The sequence below is a fragment of the Drosophila willistoni genome (assembly GCF_018902025.1).
Source record: "Drosophila willistoni isolate 14030-0811.24 chromosome 2R unlocalized genomic scaffold, UCI_dwil_1.1 Seg167, whole genome shotgun sequence".
NCBI classification, from domain to species: Eukaryota; Metazoa; Arthropoda; class Insecta; order Diptera; family Drosophilidae; genus Drosophila; species Drosophila willistoni.
Window position 1 is genome coordinate 3,797,809 of NW_025814050.1, and position 26,903 is coordinate 3,824,711.

The following is a 26,903-nucleotide window of genomic DNA, read 5'->3' on the forward strand; positions in this document are numbered from 1 at the left end:
CGGAAGCAATATTTCTGAATGGCATACTGAAAGAACTCTTAAAAACAATACAATTTGTTTTGGGTTTAAATTTTTTTTGTGTTAGACCCCACAAATTTAATTCTGTTAAAATAAATTATCCAATAATTATCCCGAAACTGTACTAAAAGTAAGTACTAAACTGTGGCTTCGATTCCTGATATGTTGAAATGGTTTTTGAGTTTTCAAATTGACTATTTAACTTCAGATTAGACAAACGGACTGATCAAAATATAACAACTTGTATATTAAGATTGTAGTTTCCCATAGACTCTGTCTTTCAAATGCTTCAAAGTTGTTGCCACTGCGATGTTAGTTCGTTGAACCATCGTTTGAGGCGCAACACTAGAAATTCTCAAGTTTCCGGCAAAAAACGGACAAAACAGAAACGATTCGCGCTAAATGCTTGAAAATGTATGCATAATTTAGCTTATAGTCAATGGCATTTACATTGGGGCTTGTGTTGGTTTTGGGTGGCAAAGAATCGATCAAGATTTCTTTTATGATTTGCCATAAATCTGTAAACAAAACGTTTGTGTGGCTACCTTCGATCCGATTTCAATAGAGACCAACTAAACATTTAATTCGTATGCTGTGAGTTGTGTTGTGTAACATAAATTCACCGCTAGAATTAATCCCAGAGTCGACTCTGCCCATACTCAATTAGTATTTTATCGCGATTTAATAGAACGACAGAAACATTTTTGTTTTTTATCTTTGGCAATATTTTATATAATTTTTATTATTTTTTTTTTTTTTGGCAATCGCCACGAGATGATCAAAAGAAGCGCTCGCAAAAAAAAATTAGAATTCATTTTTCTGTTGTTAGTTGAAATATTTATGCCTAGGCCAAGATGGTCAGATGGTCTTCATTAGCAACTCATGGCGACGGAACGACAGCTGGGAACGGAACCCACCCAAGTGGCAGCGAGAACTAAAATCATGTAATTGGAACGCCACCTTATCACATAGCAAAAACATCAACAACAACAACAACAACAACAAAAACAGCAAAAACCAGAGAAATCCCAAGAGAAAAAAAACACATTCCCATTCTAAACCTGAGTTTATAACGAAAGCGTATTTCAATTAAAACTAAAACAGAAGGCCAAGAACAAGTTCGGCACACAACTATCCATGAAAAGGAAAAGAGACTCAAGACGCACACAGAAGGCAGAGGTGGAGAAACGCATGAAAAATCATACAAAATGAGCAAAACTCCTCATTAAAAATTCGCATAATTTAGAGATTAATGAACGACAGCGGCGGCACCGGCGAGGTCGATTCCAGCCACACTGAACCCAGCAGACCAGACATGGGGCTACCGAAATAAAATAGTGAAATTTATATCGTCATCGGCAAGCGAGAGCGGGGGCGGGCGAACACTCGATAATCTTTAAAGTATTTGGAATGAAATTATGATTTGATGATGAGTCCGCTGACAGCTGGCAGAGCAGTCTAAGAATCTATTTGCATAGACCCATAAGAAAGGATTAGATGAGAGAGGAGACATGCGAGAGGGTAGCAAAATAAATAAAACTTACTATCTGTCGCAAGAGATCAACGAACAGGAAGAGCAACAACAATAACAGCAATTTTAAAACCTCAACATTTGTCATCTGAGCTAAAGAAATGTTAGAAATACCCTACGAAGAAAGTCCAAGGAAATATTGTGAAAAAAGTCAAACATATCAAATGTGACTAATAATTCAATCGTTTGAGAACAAGTAATTGCTCGTCGGGGTCACCACGTCGAGACTTCGTTGAACTTTCTACAAGAAAATAGATGGCGGGGATAATTCCAAGCGTCGGGGTCACCTTTTTTTGCTTATCTTTAGAGGAAATTCGTCAAAAAGTGTCTCAAAGTTTTGAACGACAAAAAAAAACAATTTCCTTTTAATTTCATCTTTTTGTTCGTAAATAAATTTATATACAAAAATTTGTGGTTTTGTTTATTCTCGGGTTGCTCCTGTTATTAGCAATATCAACATCAGGGAGTCGGATTGATCATTAAAGCCACAGGAACCCAAAATGGAAAGGGTACGTAAAAAAAACAACAAGAGCAACGCAAGTCAAAAGCCAAAACTAGGCGCGCCTGCCGAGCAAACTGTTGAGCCTGGATATGTAGCTTAGTATACTACTTGGAGCGGAGGACAAGTAGATGGAGAGGAGCATCGCTGCGGTTGGAGCCTGCCAAAGTCAGCAACATGTGGCTAAACAACAATTTATGATGTTGCCGCTGACAGGCGAATGTTGTTTGCAGTTGTTGATGATGACGATTCCAAGGATGATGACGACAACACCAACAACAACAACAACAACAAGAATAACAACAACAACAACAATCATACACATAACGAACGAATGGAAATGATGATGATCATAATGATGCTGCTAGTCAGTCTATTGAATGGCTTGACCAGAATTTTGCATATTAACATTGCTTTAGCATGATGGATTCTGATTTCAGCCATAGACGATCTGAATGGTATGGTATGGGGCCGAAAAGCAGAATTCGTCGCTGGGCGCAACATAAATCCATCACATGAAATCGACAATTGTGTCCATTAGCATTAAAACTGATTTGCAAAATGCCAGCGGGTGGTAAATCTGTCTCATTCTGTGTGGGTGGCGATCATTGAAAAATATATATGTAACACAAGTCTTGGGGTACCTCCACCTCACACACTTACACACACACAACACACAGAGGCGTAGTGTATTGCCCTCCCTATGCTCTACAACTTTTCAAGTGGCTGTCAGGAGATCGGCTGTTGTTGTTGTTTTTGTTGTTGCCGTTTCAAAGTGCAAACGTCATTTACGATTTTTGACAAGCGGCAAAATGGACAAATGATCATACTCATTTGTGGGGCCCCCATTGTCTGCCAGTGTGTGTGTGTGTGTATATTAACGCTTTCCTATATGTGTGTGTGTGTGTGTGTTTGCAAGGAGATTCTCAAGAAACAGGCACGCACTTTCATGTACGTTTCCCAGACAAATTGCGCAAAGAATTTAAGCATGCGCTTGAGAGAATTCCAAAGAATTCTATGGAGACTAAGAAAGAGAGATGCCCGCGTGCTCGTTCGAGAGAGAGAGAGAAAGAGATGGCCTCCATGTACATAGATCACAGATCGCATCCCTCTGGTGGTCCCCCACCTTAGGCGCCAAATTTTTAGCGTGAGCTTACGCAATGTTTTTTTTTTTGCGACTTTTTTGCAGAGTGCGTTTTTTTTTTTTTTTGGCAAACAACATTGTTGCTGTGTATCCTGGATAACAATGGACGGAAACAGTGGAGAAAACCGCGGGGCAAGATGAAGAGTTGTCCCAGGGGGAGGTGTGTTTGGGGGGGCTACAAGGAGACAGAGAGAGAGAGAGGAAGGTAGCATACCAAACACTCAACGCCAAAGCGCACTTCACCAGGCACTTCAATGCACTCTAAACACCAACAACAACAAAAACAACAATGAAAAAAACAACTCACAGGTGAGAGACAAACCGGTTTTTATGCTTAACCGTGAGAGAGGGAGAACTAAAGAGCGAAAGAGAGCGAATCTCTGGCTAATTTACATGCCAGAGCCTTTGGTCTGAGGCGTTGGGTGCATTGTTGGACTTGACTTTTATGCTTTTATTGCCCACAAAACAAAAACAATGCGAGTGCAGTTAGCTGCTCTCTTGATCTGTCTCTCTCTCTCTCTTTCTCTTGCGCTCCACTCTCCCGCTCTCGTACAATAGACCTGTGTGTGGACCTGTCGTCGTTGCCTACGACGTTCCTTTTGTGTGTGTATTTAAAATTCTTGTCTTATTCTCTCCCTCTCTCACTCTCTGCCACTGGTGCTGGTGCTGGTGCTCTCTTCTGTGAGCATAAAGTGACCAAACCACTCTGGTGGATTAGGCCAAGAAACTCGCCATCTTCATTACAGCGAGTTCTGCTCACCATCACCACCACCACTGAGAGCCACCAACCTTCAGCCATCCATCCATCGCGATCCACAGGTGAGTGAGCCAACTTCAGTCTATCGTGGGTTTTCGTCGTCGAAACATTGTGGTACTCGATAAGCGCGGATCGCATGAAGAACGTGTTCGTAGATCGCCCTCGTCTCGTTGCGTCGCCGACGCCGCCGGAATCTGTTAACGAAAAATCAAAGGAATGAAAATCCAATAGAATGAAAATCTAAATACAAGTGCTATTGTGTGTCATGTGAAAAGTGAAGACCAAAGAAGAAAATTCAAGGAGGAAAATTCAACAATCCAACAAATATAAAATATAAAAATCGTGTGTTTTCCTCGAGAGATCGCTTACCGTCGAAAATCGGTCACTTTTTTTTTTTGTCTTGATTACTTCGAAAAAGAATTAGCCAAGTGTTTCGCGAATTTGATCAATGTATTGCCGCATTTAACAAAATGTAAGGATTACCTTAATATAGTATACTGCGTGGAGCTAAATATATCAATTGTGAGAAAATTGTTAAAGAATTTCCAAGTGTTTCTTCGTTAACTAACAGCAACAACAACAACAACAAAATATATATAAAAGAAAAAAAAAACAGAGTAAAAGGCGAAAAAGAAATATTGTTCAACAAGTCAAACGGGTTCTCTTTTGGCTCGCTTTGGCCGTGTGGCGAGTTTAGCTGTTGTTGTTGTTGTTGCTGCTGTTTCTGTAGTTGCTGTTGTTTGCGCCTTTGGTGAAAAATATTGGCAGCCACACCAAAAAAAAAAAAAAAGAAAAAAGAGGAAAAAATAAAAACCGAAACCAAATAACAACTCCAGCAACAAACACACACTCAGGCCCCCAAATGTAAGAAGAGGAAAAAATCCTCCTAAACAAAAGTTTGAAGAATATTTCAGGTGGAAAAAGCTTTCAATACCGAGGGCGGGGAGAAACCAAAACGAAAACTAATGGAAAACTAATTAGATGCGTTTTTTTTTCTTCATCCATCCATCTCTTTCTGGCTCAGTCTTTTGGTGTTGTTCTGTTTTTTTTTTTTGTGGTAGCCACCGAAATGAAAACAACTTGAAATAGTCAAATTGGTAATCGAAAAATCACAGACAGAAGGAGAATGCTATAGCCGCAGACAGCGAGAAAGAGAGAGAGAGAGAGAGGAGAGTGGTGAGAGGGAGAGAAAACCGAGAGAAGAAAACACTTCTTTTAACCATCTAACTCTGGTCTCCTACCTATCGACCTATCTACCTACCTACCTACCTACCTACCTACACCTACCTACATTTCATTTCAATTCATTTGCTTTCATATGGTCGTTTTCCTCGTCGTCTTTTTCTTCTTCGTCTTCTTATTCGCCTATTCCATAGGCTGCTGTTCGAGTTTTGGAAAAATAAATATTGCTCGGTGTTTGATTGGATTTCTACCTGTTCTACCATAGATCTTTCTTAAATGCCCCACACTCTAAGTGAGGGGGCAGGGAAATGCAAACGCATCGATAAAGGGCAAAACGTGCAAAGAATAACCAAGCCGAATTCTTGGAAATTGTGTGTTTTTTTTAAGGCTATATATATACCACATTGACAACAATATTTATCTCACCTACAAGATCCATCGATGTGTGGCTTTACATTTTAAAAGAAAAATCCATGCAATTTGTCATAGTATGTACTCGAAAAAGGTTGACAAAATGTCAAGTGGCTTAGATCAAACATCCAGCATTAGCCAACAGTCTTGATACCTTTAAATTTTTTCTTCTTTACTAAATGAGTGAAACGAATCTAATGCGTTCAATGTGGAATACGCAATGAAAATGTAAGATGCACAGTACAGAGTTACCTTTTTAGACTAATTCGGGGTTAAACTAATCTAACGAACTAAACTAACATACTTAGAGCAAACTTAGTTTTTTGCATTATTCGCTTTCCCGTAAAAACATTCTGAAAAATATTAAAGTTTTGTAGAAGATGTGTAAAATGGGCAAATGGACTAAGACTTACATATGACAAAATCAGACGACCGCTCACTATATTCCTATTTACCCGGAAAGAGAACTTAGTACATATCAATTTTGATAAAGGGTATCAGACCATGAAAATAATTCTTTAAAAAACTGTTTTTTAATGTCAACTTGTTTAGTTTATTCAAGAATTGCAGTCAATGAGTACAAAGACTTTGATGTGATTAGAAGATAACATCATAAAATCAAAATTACATATAGGAAAATATTTATTTCGATGCATATTGAAGAGTTAAATAGTCAAAAAATAAGGAAAACATTAAACTTACATAAATGTATTAACAAATTTAAAAGAGTAGTTTAATTGTCGGTTAAGTTTTATAAATGTTTTTTTTTCGTTTTTGTTGTATTTTAATTGTTATTGTGTTGCCTTTGTTTTGTTTTCTTGTGAGGAAATGACAGAAGGAAAACATGGGCTTGGGACTTTTAATGTTCAACTATTTCCAATTAAATTTCCCTTTATAACATAATGATGAACATTTTGTCGGTCTGAGGAATTCAATTTTCGTGTGTTGCTAAAAGTCAAATAGGCACTAAATGAAAATGACTGGGGGAAAAAAAACACAACACAACAACGAAAACATGAAACGGAATAAAAAGCGAGTAAGTTTTTATGGCCCTTAATTTACACTTCCTTCCATCTTGGGAAAAGAAAATGGAAAAAGACCTACAAAAAAAAAGAGATCAAAGGCGTAAAGCGAACAGAGGAAAAAATAGAAATATATATATATAAATGTATAATTTTCATTTTCCCCCATTTTCTTGCTGTTCTCTCCCTCTCTCTTTCTCTCTCTGACTATGTTTTCCTCTCCTTTTCCGTTTTTCTTTTAGTTTGACTGCATATTTGTTTTATCAACCTAACGGCAAACCTTTTTATCTTCAGGCGGCAGGTGTTCAGATCTCAGACAGAAAGAGAGGTCGAGATGGGTTTACATATATATACGGGGGAGAGAAGGTGCGGGTGGGTGATCGTGCGGAGCTCTGATGTATGCATCGGCAGGCGTCACAATTCTGTTGCAAAACGCACTATAATGCGCTTTAAATTGCCTTCCCTTTCTTTCTCTCGCTCGCTCGCTCATCTAATTGCTATACAAACAAAAATTACGCTTTAATCTATTTTCGCCGCAACTGCCAAAGAAATGAAGGCCATCAGGTGGACCACACACATCCACACACATCCACACACACACACATTTACACACTCGAGTGATCGGTCGACCCAAGTCTTCTACGCGAAGAAAATTACATTAGACGTGGGGCCCGTCGAGCACACGCACCTGCCTCTGACTCTGCCTCAGCTTTTAGTCTGAGCCTCCGACTACTAGCCAGCCCCCTTCGCCCTCCCATCTCCCTCCCATAATCCTCGCTCACTGCGCTAATTTCTTTGTTGAGGCTCATACAAGTTGGCACTCTGACTTCTCGGTCGGACATTCATTCCAAACGATGTATGTGTGGCTAGCCTGTGATTAAGTTTGCAATATGTTCATCGCTTTTTGTGGCGTTGTTGTGTTTTCATTGGAGAACTCTATCCCCGCCAACTCTATGGAGTTGCGTTGTCGGTTAACTATGCATAAATATTTATTCTATGCCATAAAAATACAAATAAAATACAATAAACAATGTTAATTTGAGGAGCGAGCCAGATTGAGGGTGTTATCTCTTGATTTGATTTGGTTCATGGATTGGTTTTTTATGAGCTCCAATCCCCCCTCCACTCATCTCTTGTATATTGCACGCGTAGTTTTCGGTGATTGGAAGCCACTAAATTTTAAGCAAAGTGACTTTTATTCTCAACTTTAAAGAGTATTTCTTTATTGGGGGGGTATATTTACTATATAATCAACTTGGCAATTGGGTTAGAAAAAGCTAAACTAATATATTTTGATAAAGCCCCACGTTGGCGGCCAATAATTGTGAGAAAACTATTTCACCGATAGATAGACTATTAACTAGTCGTTATTGAGTTGGGATAGAGTTCTTCTTAGTTGACAGGTTTCGTTCTGTTTAAGTGGGGGGAACCCATAAACACTCAGTCTACATAATTTGATTGTCTCTGAGAAATAACATTCCTGATGGAACGAGGGCAGTTTCGTTAAACAGATCGAACGAAACATTACACATTTTATTTTTGATTGAGAAATCTATGGTATTTGATTTTTATTATTTTTATGATGTCTTTGTGTGGGTTAACGAACTAAACCTGAATGAGACAGAATTAGACAAAGAGATTAGCATTAGGTGAGCTTGCATCTTTATGGCTGGGCTATAAAGAGACAAAGAGCCATGCCAATTATTGCTAAATGATATTTGGCTACTCGAAAACAAAAAAAAGTCAAACACAACACTCACACAAAGAGAATGGACAACTCTATTCGTACAATGTTGATGATTGTTTCAATGGGTTTCCGGTTGAAGAAGAGTCACAAAAAAACTCAACAACAAAAAATTGTCATAATTATGAAAAAAGTTCAGTTCAACCCACAGCAGGAGGAGTAGTAGTAGCTGGTCTCTATAATCAAGTTGCAGTTGAAAGCTGGTTTTGGCCTTTGTCAATGTCTAACGTGAGCGTATTTAGTGGACTTTCCTCCTTTTTCTTCAACACCTTCCCATTGCTGGTCTTCTGCTGAAAGGATGTTGTTTCTCCTCACGTGAAGATAAGATATGATGGAATACAACAAGTATTCACTAATTAGTCACTTTGGAATAAGCCAAGACATTGGTTAGTTGGCAATTAAAATGAACAACGACAAATATATAAAGACTATAAATATTTAACGGCTTAGAAAATCTTTGAACGAGCGCCGGACGAGGTCAAGTAATTTGAAATTAAATTTTATTTGATTATTTTGCATTTGTTGTAGTAGTAGGTACAAATTTTAGAATAATGTTTATGTTTATCATTAAACGATGGCAATAAATTTCATACAATTGGTCAGTCGTCGGGGTCACCAAAAAGAGTTTTATTTTCTATTTTTTGAAAGTGAAATTGAAGACGTTGGAAATGAAAATGAAATCGCATGTTTCTTAACTGAGGCGTGAAGCCACTTCATCGTATAATATAAGTATTTTCTCACTTGCATTTTTTGCACTTCACGCTTTCTGGCTCAAAGATGGGGGATTAGCATTTAGATGAGTCTCTGGTACGGTGTGCGAATGGTGTGATTAATATGCAAACAATTAAACTCATATACAGTATGTATGTATGAATGTGGCTTGTGGCTTGTCTGAGCAATTAGAAAGCCATTAGAAATAACTTATTAACTGGTCAGGTCTCTCGTCTGGTTTTCATAAATTACTCAACATTTAATTAAACACGCTCTAAAGCGTCTACTTACCACCTACTTAGCTGCTGCTGCCTTTTGAGACAACAATTTTAATTTTTAATTATCTTTTTTCGCTTTATGTGTGTATACATTTTTTTTTTTTGCATAATATAAGCTTAAATCATGGACAGAGAGGCTAACTGACAGACTGAATGGCCACCACAAGTTGATTTTCTTCTTTTGTTAATCTGTTTTGTTTTATATTTTGTTTTTGTTTACATGGTTTAATGTGCATGTAAATGAAATTAACAGAAGTTCAGTTGATTTTTGAATAAGTAAAAGAAGGAGAAAGAATTGGACTTCCGGGCTCATTTGGTTGGGTGAATGCCAAATCAATTTGCCATAAGATAACGTTTTTTTTTTAGCTTGGCTTCTCCACTCGTTCATATCGATGGCATTTTAACGCTTCATTATAAAGCTTTTTTTCAGATTTTAAATTGCAATAAAGAAATCAATTTTAGAAATGTTTGAAGCTGGATTTTTGCCCAACAAAGACTTAATTGGTAACGCTCTCTTGTTTTCTTATAAGCAATTCATCATGTTTAAGCATTGGCTTAAATATCTTCGAGTTTTTGTTAGTTACTTTAATCAATTATTATTGAAATCAGTTTTATAGTTTTAATCAGTATTTGGCAATTATAATTGCAAACTTTTTCTTGGATTCCAAAGGATTAGGAGTAATCAATTCCAACTGCTTAATTAGTTGTTTGACCTAGTTAGAATTAAGCACGCCTTTTATACCATGCACCCAAAAGGGGAAATGGCATATTAAAGTCGCCAAAATGTATGTAGTAGACAGAAGAAAGCGTTTCTGACCCCACTTCGACCGCCTTTGTAATAAAAACTATTACTATTGAAGTTTTGTTTTTTAAAGCTATGTGTAATTTTGATGACCCACAATCTCTTGGAAACCATAAAAATTAGAGGGTTGAGGTAACGCCAATGTCAAAGTTCATGTACCCTTTGCAATTGTTTGTGTAACTCTTTGCTTACAGGTGCCAAAGCAAAAACAAACTCTTTGTGTGAATTTCGAATTTCTTTCAAAGATCGGCCCAGAAACTGAACCCGAAATAATTCGTCCCGTAAAACATACAATTATGGCATAAACTTGTGTGTTAGCCATGCCATAACAGAAAAAGAAGATGTGGGAATATATTTTGGCAGTTTTTCTGTATCTTATTGAAGTTTAAATTCAATTTAAACTGTTTATTTCAACAAGTAAATGAATTCACTTTTATACTTTGTCTAAAAAAGATAATACAATAGAATCAGTAACTGTCTAAAAATATGGGTCTCAAATTAAACTTTGTGGAATACAGTTTACCTTCGTGTCACTGGAGATACAACATTTAAAACTTTTTATACCATACACCCATAGGGTGAAATGGTATATTAAAGTCGCCAAAATGTATGTAACAGGCAGAAGGAAGCATCTCCGACCCCACAAAGTATATATATTCTTGATCAGGATCAACAACCGAGTCGATCTAGCCATGTCCGTCTGTCCGTCCGTCCGTCCGTCCGTCCGTCCGTCTGTCCGTCTGTCCGTATGAACACCTAGATCTCGGAGACTGTAAGAGCTAGAGCCACCAAATTTTTTATGTAGACTCGTGTAGTATGTAGAGTGATCAAGTTTGTTTCAAATTTTTGCCACGCCCCTTTCCGCCCCCGCAATTTAAAAAAAGCGTTTATCTCAAAAACTATTTCAGCTAGAGACACTATATTTGGTATGTATATTCGCTTAGTAAATGCACACATTTTGTATGTATAAAAATTTTGCCACGCCCTTTTCCGCCCCCGTAATTTGAAAAACTTGATTATCTCCCGTATTTTTTTACCCTATGCAATCAAATTTGGCACACTAAAATTTAATACTAATATCTAGCAAAATACTAAATTTGATCAAAATCGGAGAAAAAACAGTCGAGTTATGCATATAAGCGTTTTTCCATAAGGCCGGAGTTGGCCGTTGGCTGGTGGGGGCGCTAGGGTGCTCGTATGATTGAGTGAGCGAGATACTAAGATATGCTTGTAAGAAGCATGTGAAAATGCATTGAAGCAATAAAGTTGAAATATTTGCTTTACTGGTGTATGGTATACCTAAGTCGGCGAGACGACTTACTTACTTCATTCAATTTTCGAATCCCATTAAATCAGAATTAAAGAATTGTTTGTAGTTACTCGATTTTGAAGAAATTGCTCAGCAAAATTATTTATTGTACCGATCGTTTCCTTGTATATTAAAGTAATTTTATTATGAATCCTTTCAGAAAAGTGTTCTAGAATGTTTTGTTGAACGATGAACGATTACCTCGAATGAGGTATTCTTCATAAAAATTGAATACAAATTGGATGGACTTATGGACTGTAAAATGGTCCTTATATGCATCTCTGTGTGTAGAATGGTGTGTTGAAGTCGTTGTCGTATATTAAGTCTTGATCAGCATTATCAACAGAGTCGATCTAGCCATGTCCGTTCATAGAAGCGCTTAGATTTCGGAGTCTTAAAGTCTGAAATGTACTTAGAGTCGACTATACACTCGATTAATATCAGCAGAGAATAAGTTTGTTTTTGCCAAGCCTAGTTTTTCTTAATTACCCAACAACCATCATGATGAACTCCCTCAATCAATAGTCCTTATCATTTCTTGGACTAAAAAATCGAATCGAACATAGCAAAGTTATAGCTCTAAACTTTTGATCGATTGTAAAATGGTAATAGTGATTAAGATAACTTATGCTTTTGAAAAGAACTTGGCCAATTTCGTGGTTACATTTGGTTACGTAGTGAGGGCTTACTTCTTTCATTTCTTAATTAATTTTATTACACTACTCTAAAGTTGAAATCCAAAAATCATGCTGGGGCTGGGAAACTCCAAATAAATTGCATAATTGTTATTACCTACATATGTATATATCTATGTACATTTTGTTGGCTAAAAGTTTTTATAGGACAAATAAAATTGCACCGACTGCGTGGGTATAACTAATTGCAGATGCACTGCCACTGTTTCTCGTTAAATTTGAGCCGGAGTTTGTTCTTGTCCTAAGTTTTTTCGAGTTTTACCAATTAGTTGCGCTGTAAAGTTTAACTTCCTCTGGCAACAGTCATACATATGATTTAGGAAATGTTTTTGTTTACATGAATATAGATATATCTTTGTGTCTCTCATGTATGTATGTAGATCTGTGTATACTCTCCTTTCTGTGTATTGGTTGGCTTTATTTGCTATTAACTGGGCTTTTATTGACGCCGCTCGGTTTTGTGCGACTTTTTGTGTGTTTTGGTTTTGTTTTTTATGTGCTTTTGAGGTCGTAAAAAAATAGAAAAACTGAAACAAAAAATTCTTTACGGAAAAAGCATAATTTTTTACTAGCCTGGGATTGTTTTTTAGTGGTTATTTACTCGGGATGGGGACTAGGTAGGGGGAGACACACTCAGCTGGAGTTGCGACCGTACACAATATAATTACAACTTTGTCATTTGATATTAGATGCCGGCAGAGTGCACATAAAAAGACGAAAAGCGATAGATAGAGCAGAGAGAAAGAGAGAGAGGGGGGGGAACACACACAATGTATTCCCCTATGACTTCCATATTCCATCACAATTTAGCCACACGCAAAGCCAACTTCAGTGCAACTGTCCAACTTTGCAAACTTGTCTAAATGCCAGTTCATTCTCCGTGTCCATCTCCATCCTCATTCCCATCCCTAACTCTTGCCTCGTCTCCTACTCCATTTCTAGAGTTTCTGTTGCTGCTGCTGTTGCTGCTGTTGTTGCTGCTTTCTAATGTGTTTGGGTATTAGCAGTTCATCTAAACTTATGACAAGTGCAAATCAAACTGACATTTCCGCAACAGCAACATTGCAACTCACCCGAACCCCATTCACACAGAACTCCCAATTCCTGCTCCTTCTTGGGGTAATTTGCGTATGAGTCAAGTTCAAGTCCCGTGTCCGTGTCCATGTCCAAGTCAAATCTCAGTCGTCTAACGTTTCATTTCTTGATCTTGCGGTTGCAGTTTATTAAATTACATTTCCAGGAAGGGACATGATCATTATAAAGTTATTAGAGAGCGGCCAGTTTTGTGATATATATTTATGTCCCAGGCATTTATGTCAATCATTCCAACAATTTGTTCAACTAATCAAAGTTATTTGCCATGGCCCCCCCTCCACATCCACCATACCCATTCCCATTCGCATCTCAAGTTAGAAGTTTCATTAAGTCACTTTTAATTGCTAGAAATGAACTCGCAGTTTTCATTATTGTGAGATCTTTATCTCTCTATCACGAGAAACAACAACAACAACAACATCAAATTTCATAATTCTCATTTTCCCTACTCAAATTTTTTGGAATACATTTTTCCCCCAATTTTAGTGTTCTTTTTTTTTTTTGCTTATCGCGCGAGAAAAATCTTTCAAATTGCAGAAACGAAATGTTATTTTCGACCACTCAAAATAAGAGAAAAAAGTGTTAGTCATGGTCTTGTTAACTAAATTGTTGACCACGAACCGAAAACCATCGACAATGGCAACTTCAACTAACAAGAAATTTGTATATATATGTGTGTGTGTATGTGTGTGAGTTTTTTCGATTTCTCGATTTCTCTCTCCGCATTCTCAATTCACAGCATAGCACAGCGCACAGACCATCTCACGGACCCACGGGGATGGAGACGGAGACCCTTTTTTGGCCTTTGAACCTTTTTGTTCATACGCAGGTAGTTTTGTTCCATCTGCGTTTTTTCTTGGTGTTCTTCTGACTTTGCCAGTGTGTGTGTGTATGTGCTTCTGTCTATCTGGCCGACCGGCCAAGTATTAGAAATTCAAAGTGGCTCTTGAAGGAAATGCCTTCACAATGATGTGTAAACTTCTAACCACACAGCACCTACCAGCTAAGAGCTTTTAGGGCAGTTATCAGTCTATTAGAGGCATTTGTCAATGTGCTTAGAAGACGAAGAGGGCTGGAACGAAAGAGAACTAGAATGGTGTAGATTATTAATTATTTCTGGGTGTTCTTACATTAAATATGAATCATGCGTGAAAGAAAAATTCCGAGTATTAACGCATAAATTATCACTATAGATAATTTCATAAAGGAATTTTTGAAACTACTTAATTTAAATATTTGATAGACATAAGCTATGGAATTTCAACTCCTAAACTAGTTGCGAATTACAACTAAATGACAAAAAAGAATCAAAGCTTTTTGGTTAGTTTCGCTTGACTAATTTTTCCTTTTCATTTCTTCTTCATTTGCAGATGATGGTCATGGAGGGGTGCCAAGACTCGTGTTCTTCTAAGTCATCTCAGTTGGCGATACATTGAGTACCGCCATGTTGTTGGGTCAACAACGAAACAACAACGAGAACAACCACAAACACTGCGACGGAAAACCGCCGACAGAAATGATGATGACTACGATGATGACATCGACAAGAAGTCGAAGGAAAAGTAGCTGTAAGCCGAAAGTAACGACTAAAGATTACACAATGTTCCACAGATGCCGGAGTAGACACCGGGATATAATGGGTCTAACCTTGCAACTATTCGTGCTACTTTTGGCTGCATCGACAACCGCATTAGCATCGTCCTCGCAGGACAAGGAGCGGGAACGTCGCTTGGAGGTGTTCGAAGGCGTTGCAGTGGATCATCAAATTGGTTTTATTGGTGATTTCGATGGCATTGATAGTGGGCCACCCTATATTATAGTGGCCGAAGCGGGTGTTGAGACAGATTTAGCCATTGATCGAACAACAGGTGAAATTCGCACCAAAGTCAAATTGGATAGAGAGACCCGATCTTCTTATAGCCTAGTGGCCATACCACTAAGTGGTCTCAATGTGCGAGTAGTTGTCACAGTCAAGGATGAGAACGATAATGCACCTACATTTCCACAGTCCTCCATGTACATAGAGTTCCCAGAGAACACGCCACGGGAGGTGAAACGTACTTTATTGCCGGCCAGGGACTTGGATCTGGAACCGTATAATACGCAGCGGTATAACATTGTATCGGGCAATGTGAACGATGCCTTTCGCCTGTCCTCGCATAGGGAAAGGGATGGTGTATTGTATTTGGACCTACAGATCAGTGGTTTTCTAGATCGGGAGACTACCCCTGCCTATAGCCTGCTGATCGAGGCCTTAGACGGAGGCACCCCGCCTCTGAGAGGACTGATGACTGTGAACATAACAATACAGGATGTCAATGACAATCAACCGATATTCAATCAGAGTCGATACTTTGCCACAGTGCCGGAGAACTCCACTGTGGGCACTAGTGTCCTGCAGGTCTATGCCTCCGATACGGATGCCGACGAGAATGGTCTGGTGGAATATGCCATTAATCGGCGTCAGAGTGATAAGGAGCAAATGTTCCGCATTGATTCACAGACGGGAGCCATCTTCATAAATAAACCATTGGATTTTGAGACAAAAGAACTGCACGAACTGGTAGTAGTGGCTAAGGATCATGGTGAACAACCGCTAGAGACTACAGCCTTCGTTTCGATTAGGGTAACCGATGTGAATGACAATCAACCGACGATTAATGTGATATTCCTTAGTGATGATGCATCGGCGAAAATTTCCGAGTCCGCACAGCCAGGTGAATTTGTCGCCCGCATATCTGTGCACGATCCCGATTCAAAGACGGAATATGCCAATGTGAATGTGTCGCTAAACGGCGGCGCCGGTCACTTTGCCTTGACCACTCGCGATAATAGTATTTATCTGGTCATAGTGAACTTGCCATTGGATCGTGAGACCATTTCGAATTATACCCTAAGCGTGGTAGCCACCGATAAGGGCACACCTCCTTTGCATGCCACTAAGTCGATTTTCCTGCGGGTGACCGACATAAATGATAATGCTCCCGAGTTCGAGCATTCGGTGTACCATGCCAATGTCATGGAGGTTGCCGATCCTGGCACTTCAGTGCTTCAAGTTGTCGCCCATGATCGTGATGAGGGTAACAATTCGGTTGTCACCTATTTTCTAGCCGAGACACCAGAGACACATGCCCAGTGGTTTCAGATTGATTCGCAGACAGGACTGATCACCACACGATCGCACATCGATTGTGAAACGGAGCCAGTGCCACAATTAACAGTGATTGCTCGCGATGGAGGACAACCGGCATTGTCGTCGTCAGCCACCGTTCTGGTGACCATACACGATGTTAACGATAATGAGCCGATTTTCGATCAGAGCTTCTATAATGTAACCATAGCGGAAAATGAACCCATCGGCAGGTGTATACTCAAGGTGAGTCACAATTTTCTGTACATACTCTTCCATACAATTAGTTTCCCCCTTCTGGGGCTGGAGTTCTGGACTTGTTGCTGGTTGACCCAAATAGTTTACTTCGTTTTTTTTTTCTTCGTGTATAGAGAAAGAAAGAGAGATAGAAGGGGTCATTCGCGTCACTTATGGATTTTCCACGTACATGCAAACACCCGAAAAACTAATCTCATGCATCAATTACCTCAGACAGATCAGAGTTAGACAGACAGCAAATCGACATCCGTAGGGAAACGAGTTTGAGTTCATACCCTCTAATAGATGGGGTATATTAGACAATACGAGAAGATTGTTGAAAATATTTAAGCTGATCATATTTGTCAAACAAAGTGGGAATTGACTCGAAAAGTTGTATGTGGGCAAATCCGAGAGAGTTTATGGATGGGCGTAACTTACACCAACCACCAATTTCATAATAAACATTCGAGATCTATTTGCGGTTCCTTTTAAGGAATCGAAAAGCTATCGAACATTGATAGTGATCAATCTAATCGTTTGCCGATTGTTTTTCCGATAATTGGACTATAAACAGGGTTTTCACGATTAATTCAAGTATTAAGTAGCATCAGTTGACCCGCTTTCAAAATCTTTCGATGCTTTTCTGGACCGAGAAGACTTATCCTATCTAATATAGATTAATATCTGTTAATGCTATAGCAAGGGTATCTAGTATTCGTAGTTTCCCTTTTAAATTATGATTTTCTTGTTAACTTATTTGGGCAGTCAAAAAGTTTAAACGGTTCCCGTTGTTTCTTTACTTTACCAAACATCCCCTCCCAAACTTCTCTTTTATCCGCACCCCAAAGCTATGCAGCCTTCTCGTAGTTGTGTTTTTTAAGGTTTCTTTTTCTTTTTTTTTGTAGTTAATCCATTCATCATCGGGTAATTACATTTTTATAACATTTTTCCTCGCTTACACAAAAGCAAAATAGATACCCAAAAAACAAAAAAAGAAGAAAAAAAAAAATTTCTGACGAGGCCTAAAACCGTTTCTAGCTTAACGAAGGCATTTTGTTCGCTGTTGTTGGTTTCGTTGTTGTTGTTGTTGTTGTTGTTGCTGTTTGATGTTGTTTTGTTGTTGCTGTTGTTGTTGTTGGATCTCTCAGTCGTTTGTCTATCATCCATTTTTTGTTTCTCCTCCACTGACACTCACATTCACTCTCGCCCAAGTTGAGAGATTTGGTGACCTCTTTGATCTTATAAGAAGAAACTTCTTCAATGAAACACGAGTTTTAACTTTATAATAATCGTAAGAGATATATAAGTATATGTATGTATGGGTACAGCCACCTAAGCTTTTTCAGATAGATTATTTTTCAGATAATTTCCGCAAATCGAATCTCATTTTTGAACAAAATCTTCAAACGTGAGTTAGTCCCCGATATAATCATTCCAAACGAAATCATTTTGTTTTTTATGTGTTTCTTTTTTTTTTTTTTTTGAGGTATCTCAAAGTAAAAAAGTCACGTTTCCTTAATTACAATCAGAAACGAAGAAAAGCAAAGCAGAAACCACAAAAAAAACATAATACAAAACGCATAATTGGAAACACGCAAAAAAATACAGCATATAATACGAATTGAGACTCAGACTCACACACAATCTGGCCAAAACTTCCACCCAGTTAGCCATCTAAAAGTTTTCAGAAAGAGACAGCAAATGTTGGTGATGCTGAGGCCAATGACGATGATGATGGTTGGTTAGAGGGGGTGTGAGGTACGACCGGACCCTTCAATAATCATAAAAAGCGGCAGCAAAAACAAAAAATGAAAAAAAATAAACTAAATTCGAATCCAAGCCAATGTCTGTGGTCGTCTGTGAAGACAGACAACAATAAAAGAGAGATCCCAAAAACCCAAGCCCAAAACAAAAATTTTCTGAATTTCATACAACAACACAACAAAAACAATAAAAAAAAGGTATAATAAAAAGAAACCAGAGACAAAGCTGAAAATATTTCAACGGGAGTCAGTACTGAAAGCAAAAAATATGACAAATTCTTTAGCTAAAACTTGAATGAAGTGCATCAGGGCAGATCATCAATGAGGAAAGACAGCACTTCGGGAGTCAATTAAAAATAATAATAGAAAAATTACGATTCTGTGATACTCTCTTCTGTTCCCACAAACGAACGAACAGGCATTAGTTTGAGTATGAAGATTTAGTATAAAGCAGATGGTAAATTGAAATTTTGGATTGTCTCCATGCAAACTAGTTTTCTTTTTTATTAAAAGAAACATTTAATCATAAACAACCTAGACTACAAAGTTGTTAAAATGTGTTAATTTTATATAAATTTAGAGAAGAGTATTGCCTACTTAAAAATAACAACTGTATCATTGAAATTGATCAATATTTCTACATGTACTCAGTTTTTTAAAGTATTTAAAAAGACAATTTCTGTATTTCTGTTTCAAATTTAAGATTAAAAATTCCTTGAGAATTTATTTTTTCTCAAATTGTTTTAGAGAGTTAAACTTTTCGTTGAAATATCTCTTAAAAAATGATACCTAATGGGATTTATTTACCTGTTACGTAAACTGAATGCTTTATGGTATAAGGAATAAAACTTAGATTTGCCATTATTGATTTAGGTGGAAAATATTTGTAGTCTATTGCATCTTTTGTGTTGCTCATAAAACTGGCCACAATTATTTTTAGTGGCGAATAAATTAAAATAGTTAGAAAGCAATTTGCTTGAGGAATGATTTAATTTTATAGTGCCAAAATAAACTACATATATATTTGCTTATGTTTCTAAATTTACAATTAAGAACTAAAGCCATTCAGAAGGGGGGGGAATGTATATAATAGAGGTTCAACTATGTGTTTGTTGCTGTTGGACTGTAAAAACAAAACTGTATAAAAAGAAGCAAAAGTAGCGGACGCAGTGGATGCTGGTGCTCTCTTTAGATATCAATTTCTTTGGCCATTCTAGGCCACACCTAGCGGATGATGCCGGCTGCTTCATCATCTCCTTCTATTTTGTGCTTCGCCATCTTCTACTGTCTTTCTATATTATTTTCGACCTCGAAAAGCGGAAATGCTATATTTAATTAGAGGCGATCAAAATGCCGCCAACAGTCCCATCTAATGGCTGACCAAATTACACTTTAATTCGGGCCACGAACATAAAATTCAGTCAGAAAGAGGGCCCTAGTGCGAGTCAGAGAGAGAGAGAGAGATACACACGTATGTACATGCATATGTACCTATCTACCTAGCCAAGGAGTGGACAAAACAAAAGACTTAGGCAACGAACTGGCTGCGAGAAGGAGTTTCTTTAATATTCGGACAAAAATTAAAATCTCATTATGCAAATTACGTAAAACAAAAGTAGAAAATAGACAAAACTCAGCACCGCCCCCTCTATTGGTGCGGCTGGTTGTGGTGGTGCTGCTGCTGCTGTTTGCTCCATTCCTGCTGTTCCCCCTCCTTCCCCGCTCAACTATTTGGTTCTTATTTTTCCTTTCTTTCGGATTGGGACAACATAATTTGTGCCGCGTGTTGTTATTGCTGTTGTTACTGCTCTTGTTGCTGTTGCCTTGTTGTTGTTGCTGTTGTTGTAGCAGTTACACACTAAATTATAGGCAATTACAGCCATAGCTAGCTGCGAGGGTGATTGGGGCTTGGGGAGGCCAATGTGGGAACTAGTCTCCCCCGCTAAGCTTCAGCTTGAAGATTGGCAGCAGCTTGTACAAAATTTTCGGAATTGGCCATAGAAATTAGTTGGTTGTTGTTATTGCTGTTGTTGCTTTGTGTTGTTAGAGTCGTTGTTGGAGTTGTAATTTCGCATTGTTTGGCTTAATCTAGGTGAATCTTATTTTGGCCTAAGCTCCCACCAATTACTACAGATGGTTAGGGGTGTGTGTGTGTGTCGGGATGTTGGGATGTCGGGATGTGGGGGGACGGCAACTCGATCTGCCCATTTGGTAAAGTTATGTGGTGGCTCCTCTAATATCAAACAGGGAGATAGTGAGAAACGATGAGAGATGGCAAGGGGAGGGAAAGAGAGAGACGCGAGAGAGAACTGGTTTATGCACTGAGGGTGCAAGTGGCAGGTTCCCCTCCTCCCCACACACCACACTACCAACCTGCCTCGTACCCTCTATCACTGATTGCGTATGCAGCGCACCAATTTTTCTTTGTCTCTTGCATCAATTCACTTTTTTCTAAACACAACTCACACGAGAGAGATGTCCTCTCTCTTCCTCTCAATTGTGCTCTCTCCTGATCGTTCTCTCTCTCTCTTCTCTCGCTCTCTCTCCGGGGAGATTGACTCTCATTTTAGCTACGCAACTTGTTTTGCACAATTTTAATTTTATAAACACCTTTAACGCATTTTTCTGCGCTCACATTCCATAAATGCCAAGAGAGAGAAATGAGAGAAACTCACCTCACTTCGCCACATGGCGGCGAAATCACCATTCATGTTAGGTCTTTGACAAGCGGCGAATTTGTATCAACTGAAAGAAGGCAAGAACAGACAAAATGGTTGGTTGGTTGGCCATAAAAAAATCTCATAAAGCCGGTTTTTTAGTATTCTTTCTTTTTTTTATATATATATATTTTGTGGGGTTTCATGGAAAGAAGAAGAAGAAGTAGGAAGAAAGGGAGGGAGAAATACAATTTTCTTAGCATATCATAGTAAAGGGACCGCTCCCTCTCTTCAGAGAGAGAGAGAGAGAGAGAGAGAAGTTAGATCTTGGTTAATATTTTAATTAAGTTGACTCTGCGGCGACTCGGTGTCAAGCGACAACATAATTTTTGATAATCGCTTACACTAACCAAAGGAAAGAAAAGAACTATATTGCCACAAGCCAAAAACTGATCACTGATCACTCTCTGATCACAATCGAAACATCAATAAAGGCTTAACTGATCCCACAAGAGGAAGTTGGTCAGAAAAAGGATTGAGGAGGAAAGCTTCAGCTCGTCAATTTAGGTTCTTGCAACGGCGTCGACGTCGGCAGCGACAACAGGCCAGACACGCGCTGGCACTCGCGGCTGCGCAGCATTATTCTGCTGTTGCTGTTGACGCTGATGCTGTGGCCATATTTAGTAAATACCGCTTCTGTGGGCAGCCTTTAAAACGTGCAATTAATGCTCACACACACACATACACACCACACTCACACACAAACACACGCCCATGCCGAAGCGCACTCCTCACTCGCTCGCACATCACAACAACCCGAGGGCATTGGCTACTGCATTTGCATAGCCGCCGACAACAACAGCAGCAGCAGCAGCAAGAAGAAAGACAGACTGACCAACCGACCAGCCAACCGACCATCGTTGAGAGGTGAAAGACAGGCAACTCGAGTCCAGCCTTAGCCGAAAAGGAAGCAACCATGCGAATGCGGATGCAAAAAAAAACATATATATATAAATATTTCGCTTAAAGACAAGAATTTCCACCCATTTTGGCTGGCAGCCGAGAAAGATGAGACGGGCAAAGAGGATTCTCTCTCTTTGTACCTTCATGATGAAAGATATGAATCACTATCGATGAGCAAATGTGGCACAGCGACTTAAAGTGACCAAGGATGATGAATTACCAAAGAGAAAAACGATTCTCAAACAATAGATTTTTAAAGCACATTGCGGTAATCCTTGGTCCTTTTTATCATTGGGTGAGAGTCTATAATAATGTCTAGGAGTTACCTCAGAGCTCAGGAACTAAGTTGGTTACTTCACGTAGCTGTTACTAACTTTAATGATGCCTTTTTGGACTTTAAACTGTTTGGAGCTGCTGCTGCCAATCTAAGGAGTGGAGTGCTAAGGGGTGTGTGTGTGCGTGTGTGTGTGGAGTGTCTGCAAACAATTAACTCGTCTTGCTGGCCATTAAGCAAGACCAAGAACAACCTATGATGATGAGTCTTCAATGTCAGCTAAAAATCAATATGCGGCAAAAATGTTTCATAAGCCCGCCTAGCACTTTACGAGCTAAAAACAACAAAAACAAAACCAATAGAGTAAAGATGAAGGAAAAGCAGAAAAAAAAAACTGAAAGTGTATTGATTGATGGGCCAAAAGTGGAAGTCAAAGGCAAAGAAGATGAGCTGCCAAAACTTCTCTTGCTCCCCCCTCATGCCCTCTTTCTTTTTTACATAACTTTGAGGTCAAGACTTTTTTTCGCGTTGAGTCGTCGCCTCATCTGCATGCGAAAGGCAATCAATGCAAAGAGACTTTAGCCTCTTCTTCTTAACAACTTCTGGTGAAAAAACGTGCGATTCTAAATGAGCATATCAACAGCTTACAAGAAGCAGCAGCAGCAGCATCACCAACGGAAGAAGGACCAACCTCAAAAGCAAAACAAAACCGAGAATTTCCTTACACACATAGGCATAGGTGAAGACTACCAGATACTCTCTATTGAGAATGGGTTGGAATATCCTTTTAGTGAAAGGATCTTAAACATGACATCTCCTGGAACTCGATTAATAGGAAGGCTGTTAAAAACCAACTCCATAATATAGAGATAACAACATGTGTCTCATTATACCCCATGTAAAGGAGATATGTACAGGGTATCTACCCAGAGACAAACCAAAAGACATAAGAGACTTGGCACGGAAGATGCACTGTTGATAGCTTTGCATATCGCCCCTTGTTGACTCCACACAGACTGCTGCTTGCTACTCCATCTGCATTTACTTTTGGCTTATTTAAGCCCTAATGTGTCCCTTCTCTCCCCTTGTTGGGTCTTTTTTTTTTTGTCGGTTTGGTCCCGCTGAACAAGCCGAGTTCACAATTTTAATTAGTTAATTATTTTTACTTTTAAGCCAACAACAGATTTCAAGAGACAATCCCAAGTTCCCCCCTCACAAAGAAGGCTAAGGAAAAAAGTGTGGAGTGGAGGGAAGAAACGGGAAAACCCGACCCTCAATTTGATCCCGTAAAAAAAGCTCCAAATGGAGTTTCTTATGGATTGACTTTGGTGTGGTGGTTGGTAGGTAGGTAGTATGGGGAGTTTGGATACTGTTGGCCAATCTGCATACGTGCATCTCTGAAATTTTCAACCAAGCTGCAGCCTAACAGCCATTACCTTTTCTACCAGTCTCCTTTCGTTTCGTTTCTTTTCTTTTCCTTTGCTTTTCTTGTGAGGGGAAAAATCTCTCTCTAGAATCCACTTGTGTGCGGAACGGAGATTTTTAGTTTTTTTGATTTTTTCCAACTTTTTTCTTCTCTCGGGGTTTTTGTTTGTTAAATTCCTCACTCACATCGTGTGGGCTGATGACTGTTAACATGTGTACAGATTTGCATATTTTCAATAAACAAAAAAAAAAACAAAATGTATATAGTTATATTATTATGTTTTTTTGTGTATACATATATCTCATAAATCCCTCTGCCAAAAACAGATTTCTTCTTGGCAAATTAAATTGTCAATCATTTTTATTATATCGTTTTTGTTGTGAATTTTTGAATTTAAATTTTTAAACAGTCATTGGTCTTTGTGTTTTGTTGTCCGATTGTCGATTGCGGATTGTCGATTGTCGGAATTGTGAACAAAGATCTGAAAGATTTTTGGTTTATGTATGTGTTGTATCTTTTTTGTCTCTTTCAGTCAACACATAAATAATGAATTATACCTTTGATTATTAGGCGACTTATGCAAACGCAAAAAAAAGAGGAAAAAATAAATACAAAATTTAAAAACTAACAAAATTCACATGAAGCAGCGCTACGACTACAGCTATACCTGTTACCACCTTACTTTGCCAACTTCTCAAAGTGTCAAGCAAGACATATAATTGCTTTGCTTAAAAGAGTTGATATCTAATTGTTATCGATCTGTTATCGAATGTGTAAAGATCACAATTCTGAATTGGGGAGCATTTTTCTTAATGATTGAAATTATATTGTCTAATATAAGCTATTAGATTTCTTGTTGAATTTTTTAAACACTTTTTGTTGGTCTTTTGCCAATTTTTTAATGTTTTCTGAAATTATATATTTTTTTACCTTTTCTTTGTTAAAATGTCGATATTTGGAACTTTCCCACTTTTTAGTATTTGTGGTTTATTTAGTTTATTATGATGACTAAATTATTTCTGTTGGTATTCTTCAAACCTAATACAACCGAATTTGATTATGTGGACGGGGTATGCAAAAAAAGGAAAACAAAATAAGAAAAGATAAGCTCATAAAGTTTGTTAAAAAATTACAGCGATTAGTTATTAGTTGATTTCAATGCTACTGAAAGATATGCTAACACAATAAGAGAGTAAGCCGAAACTGAGGTCATAAATCAGTTGAATTTGTAGCAGGTTTCGCTTTTGTTTTTGTTTTTTTTTTTTTTTGGTAGTTTGATTCGTGTGCTTCAGCAAAAACAAAAAACAAAACATTGCAACATTGTAGACATTCATGTTCATGTTGATGAGCTGCCACGACATCAAGCATCAAGAGTCACCGGGAGCGGGGTAGGAAGAAAAGAGGGGGAGGAGAATGAATATCCCCTACAGTTATTGATTAAGGGCCATAACGAAAGCAAAAATTACTGATTGAAAGCCAACAGAAAGGGAACAGAGCAGAAACAAAGAGCAACAAGAAAAAAGGAGGAACACAAGAAGGCAGCAACATGTGGAACAGGAGGAAGAATGTGTCGAAAGGCAAGCCGCGCTAGGGGCGAGTATAACTGTAGACGGCGGTACGAAAATGCAACCAATTCACAAACGGTAATTGCAGTTGCAGTTAAAGGCACGAGACGAGGACTCCACCCCAGACTCCTTTCTGATCTCTTATATGTATGTACATATATGCATATCGCGCAATGCCCTTGAGGAAAGTCAAAGCGAACGCAGGAGCAAATAAGGCCAAGAACTCCTTGGACTTCTAGGCTTCTAGCAATATCGATCTACCACCACATCCAACTAAACTTTGACCCATTTTCCTAGGGGGTTTCTTGTCGAGTTGTTGGTATTTTTGGTTTCCCTGTGGTTTTTCTTTTTTTGGCTCATAAATTGATCGAAATCGACTTCCTGTATGTTCTGCACTGCTTCAATCGAAGGAATTCATAAATTAAATCACAGTTAATATTTCAATGTCTTCGTGCTGTAACACCTACTTTGCGAAAGATATTAAAATGCTTAATTGAATTTGTTAAACGCAAAAGGCAGAAGGCTGAACGAATGAGACTCAGTCGAGCCCATTGCTCAGATAAGGATAACTCCCTGGCCTGCCTGTCCACTTCCTCCACCTACCATTATGCTCCTTATCCTCCTCATGGTATCTCTTCCGTTCGCTCTTATACCCTTGCATAGAGGGTATATTCATTTAGATCAGAAAAGTTCTTTGCCTAGAAGGGAGCATCTGACTTTTTGATCAACCCGATGAGATAAACTCCTAATAGACCCTATTACCACTGTTGATTTAACTCCTAATAGACTCCTAAAGAAACAATACTGAAGTTCCGCATAGAGCCGGATCGTTCGATAGAAATAATTAGATCAGTAGCTACTTTTTTCGAATCGATTTCTATTAAATTGATATCCTTAGGTGGATAAAAAGTATCACAAAAACTTGCAAGAGTATATAATATTCGAAGTTATCTTGACCACTTGGTTATGTTTTTTTTTTACTCATAAACAAACGCAAACATTTATTGCCGCCGATTGTTAATTTGTGAAGCGATAACGCTTCGACCTCAATAACAGGGCCAACTGCCAGACAAAATGTAAAGAACGAGGCCCAAAACTTGTGAGTGCGAACTTGTGACACCCGCGAGAAAGCCGCATCGAATTTTCAGAGATATGAGAGATTTCGAATGAAATGAGCACGTAAAATTAGTTCACGAGTCTGCGATTGGAGAAAAGAATATATAGATCGTAGGAAAAAGAAGACAACTCGCAGCTCTCGTTCTATTTTGTTATTTTACCCGCCAATTATGAGTCTAGAATTGAAAACTACACATTTCAGAATTAAACTTATTCCATTCTAACCATTTAGTTTCGGGTGCGGTCAGCTCTTTGTGCGTGACACGTTACCATCTCTGAGTTTGGCCTCCCCTTTTGATCTTTTGATATCGATAAACTCATCCTTTTTTGCTTTCCAGCCCCCTCTTTGGGTTGCTCTTCCTCTTCTTCTGCTTTGGCTTTTTTCATCTCCATCTCTCACATTAGCACGCATGTCGTTTCCTGCATTCGCCTCACAGCGCACAACACACACAAATGACATGACAAATGTCTTTTTGAGACCAGAGAGTGAAAGAGAGAAAGAGAGAACGAGAGAGCCCCCAAGTCAGTCGAAGTCAGACAAGCAACTAACCAATTCTCCAACTCCAACTCC

The 26,903-nt window shown here is 38.5% G+C and overlaps 1 protein-coding gene across 2 annotated transcripts in view; it reads left to right on the forward strand.

Moving 5' to 3' along the window:
- Positions 1–4,046: 4,046 nt before the first annotated feature.
- The window catches only part of LOC6644094 (protein dachsous), a 69,105-nt gene continuing 46,248 nt past the window's right edge, over positions 4,047–26,903 (forward strand). The window contains exons 1-2 of one of the 2 annotated variants that reach the window (XM_023176686.2): positions 4,047–4,421; positions 14,569–16,574. In XM_023176686.2, coding sequence (XP_023032454.1) covers positions 14,643–16,574 — 1,932 coding nt within the window. In that variant the 5' untranslated portion in view covers positions 4,047–4,421; positions 14,569–14,642. Of the gene's footprint in view, positions 4,422–4,793; positions 4,814–14,568; positions 16,575–26,903 lie in introns of those variants that run through there. The other variant, XM_047010657.1, reaches the window with a different exon arrangement.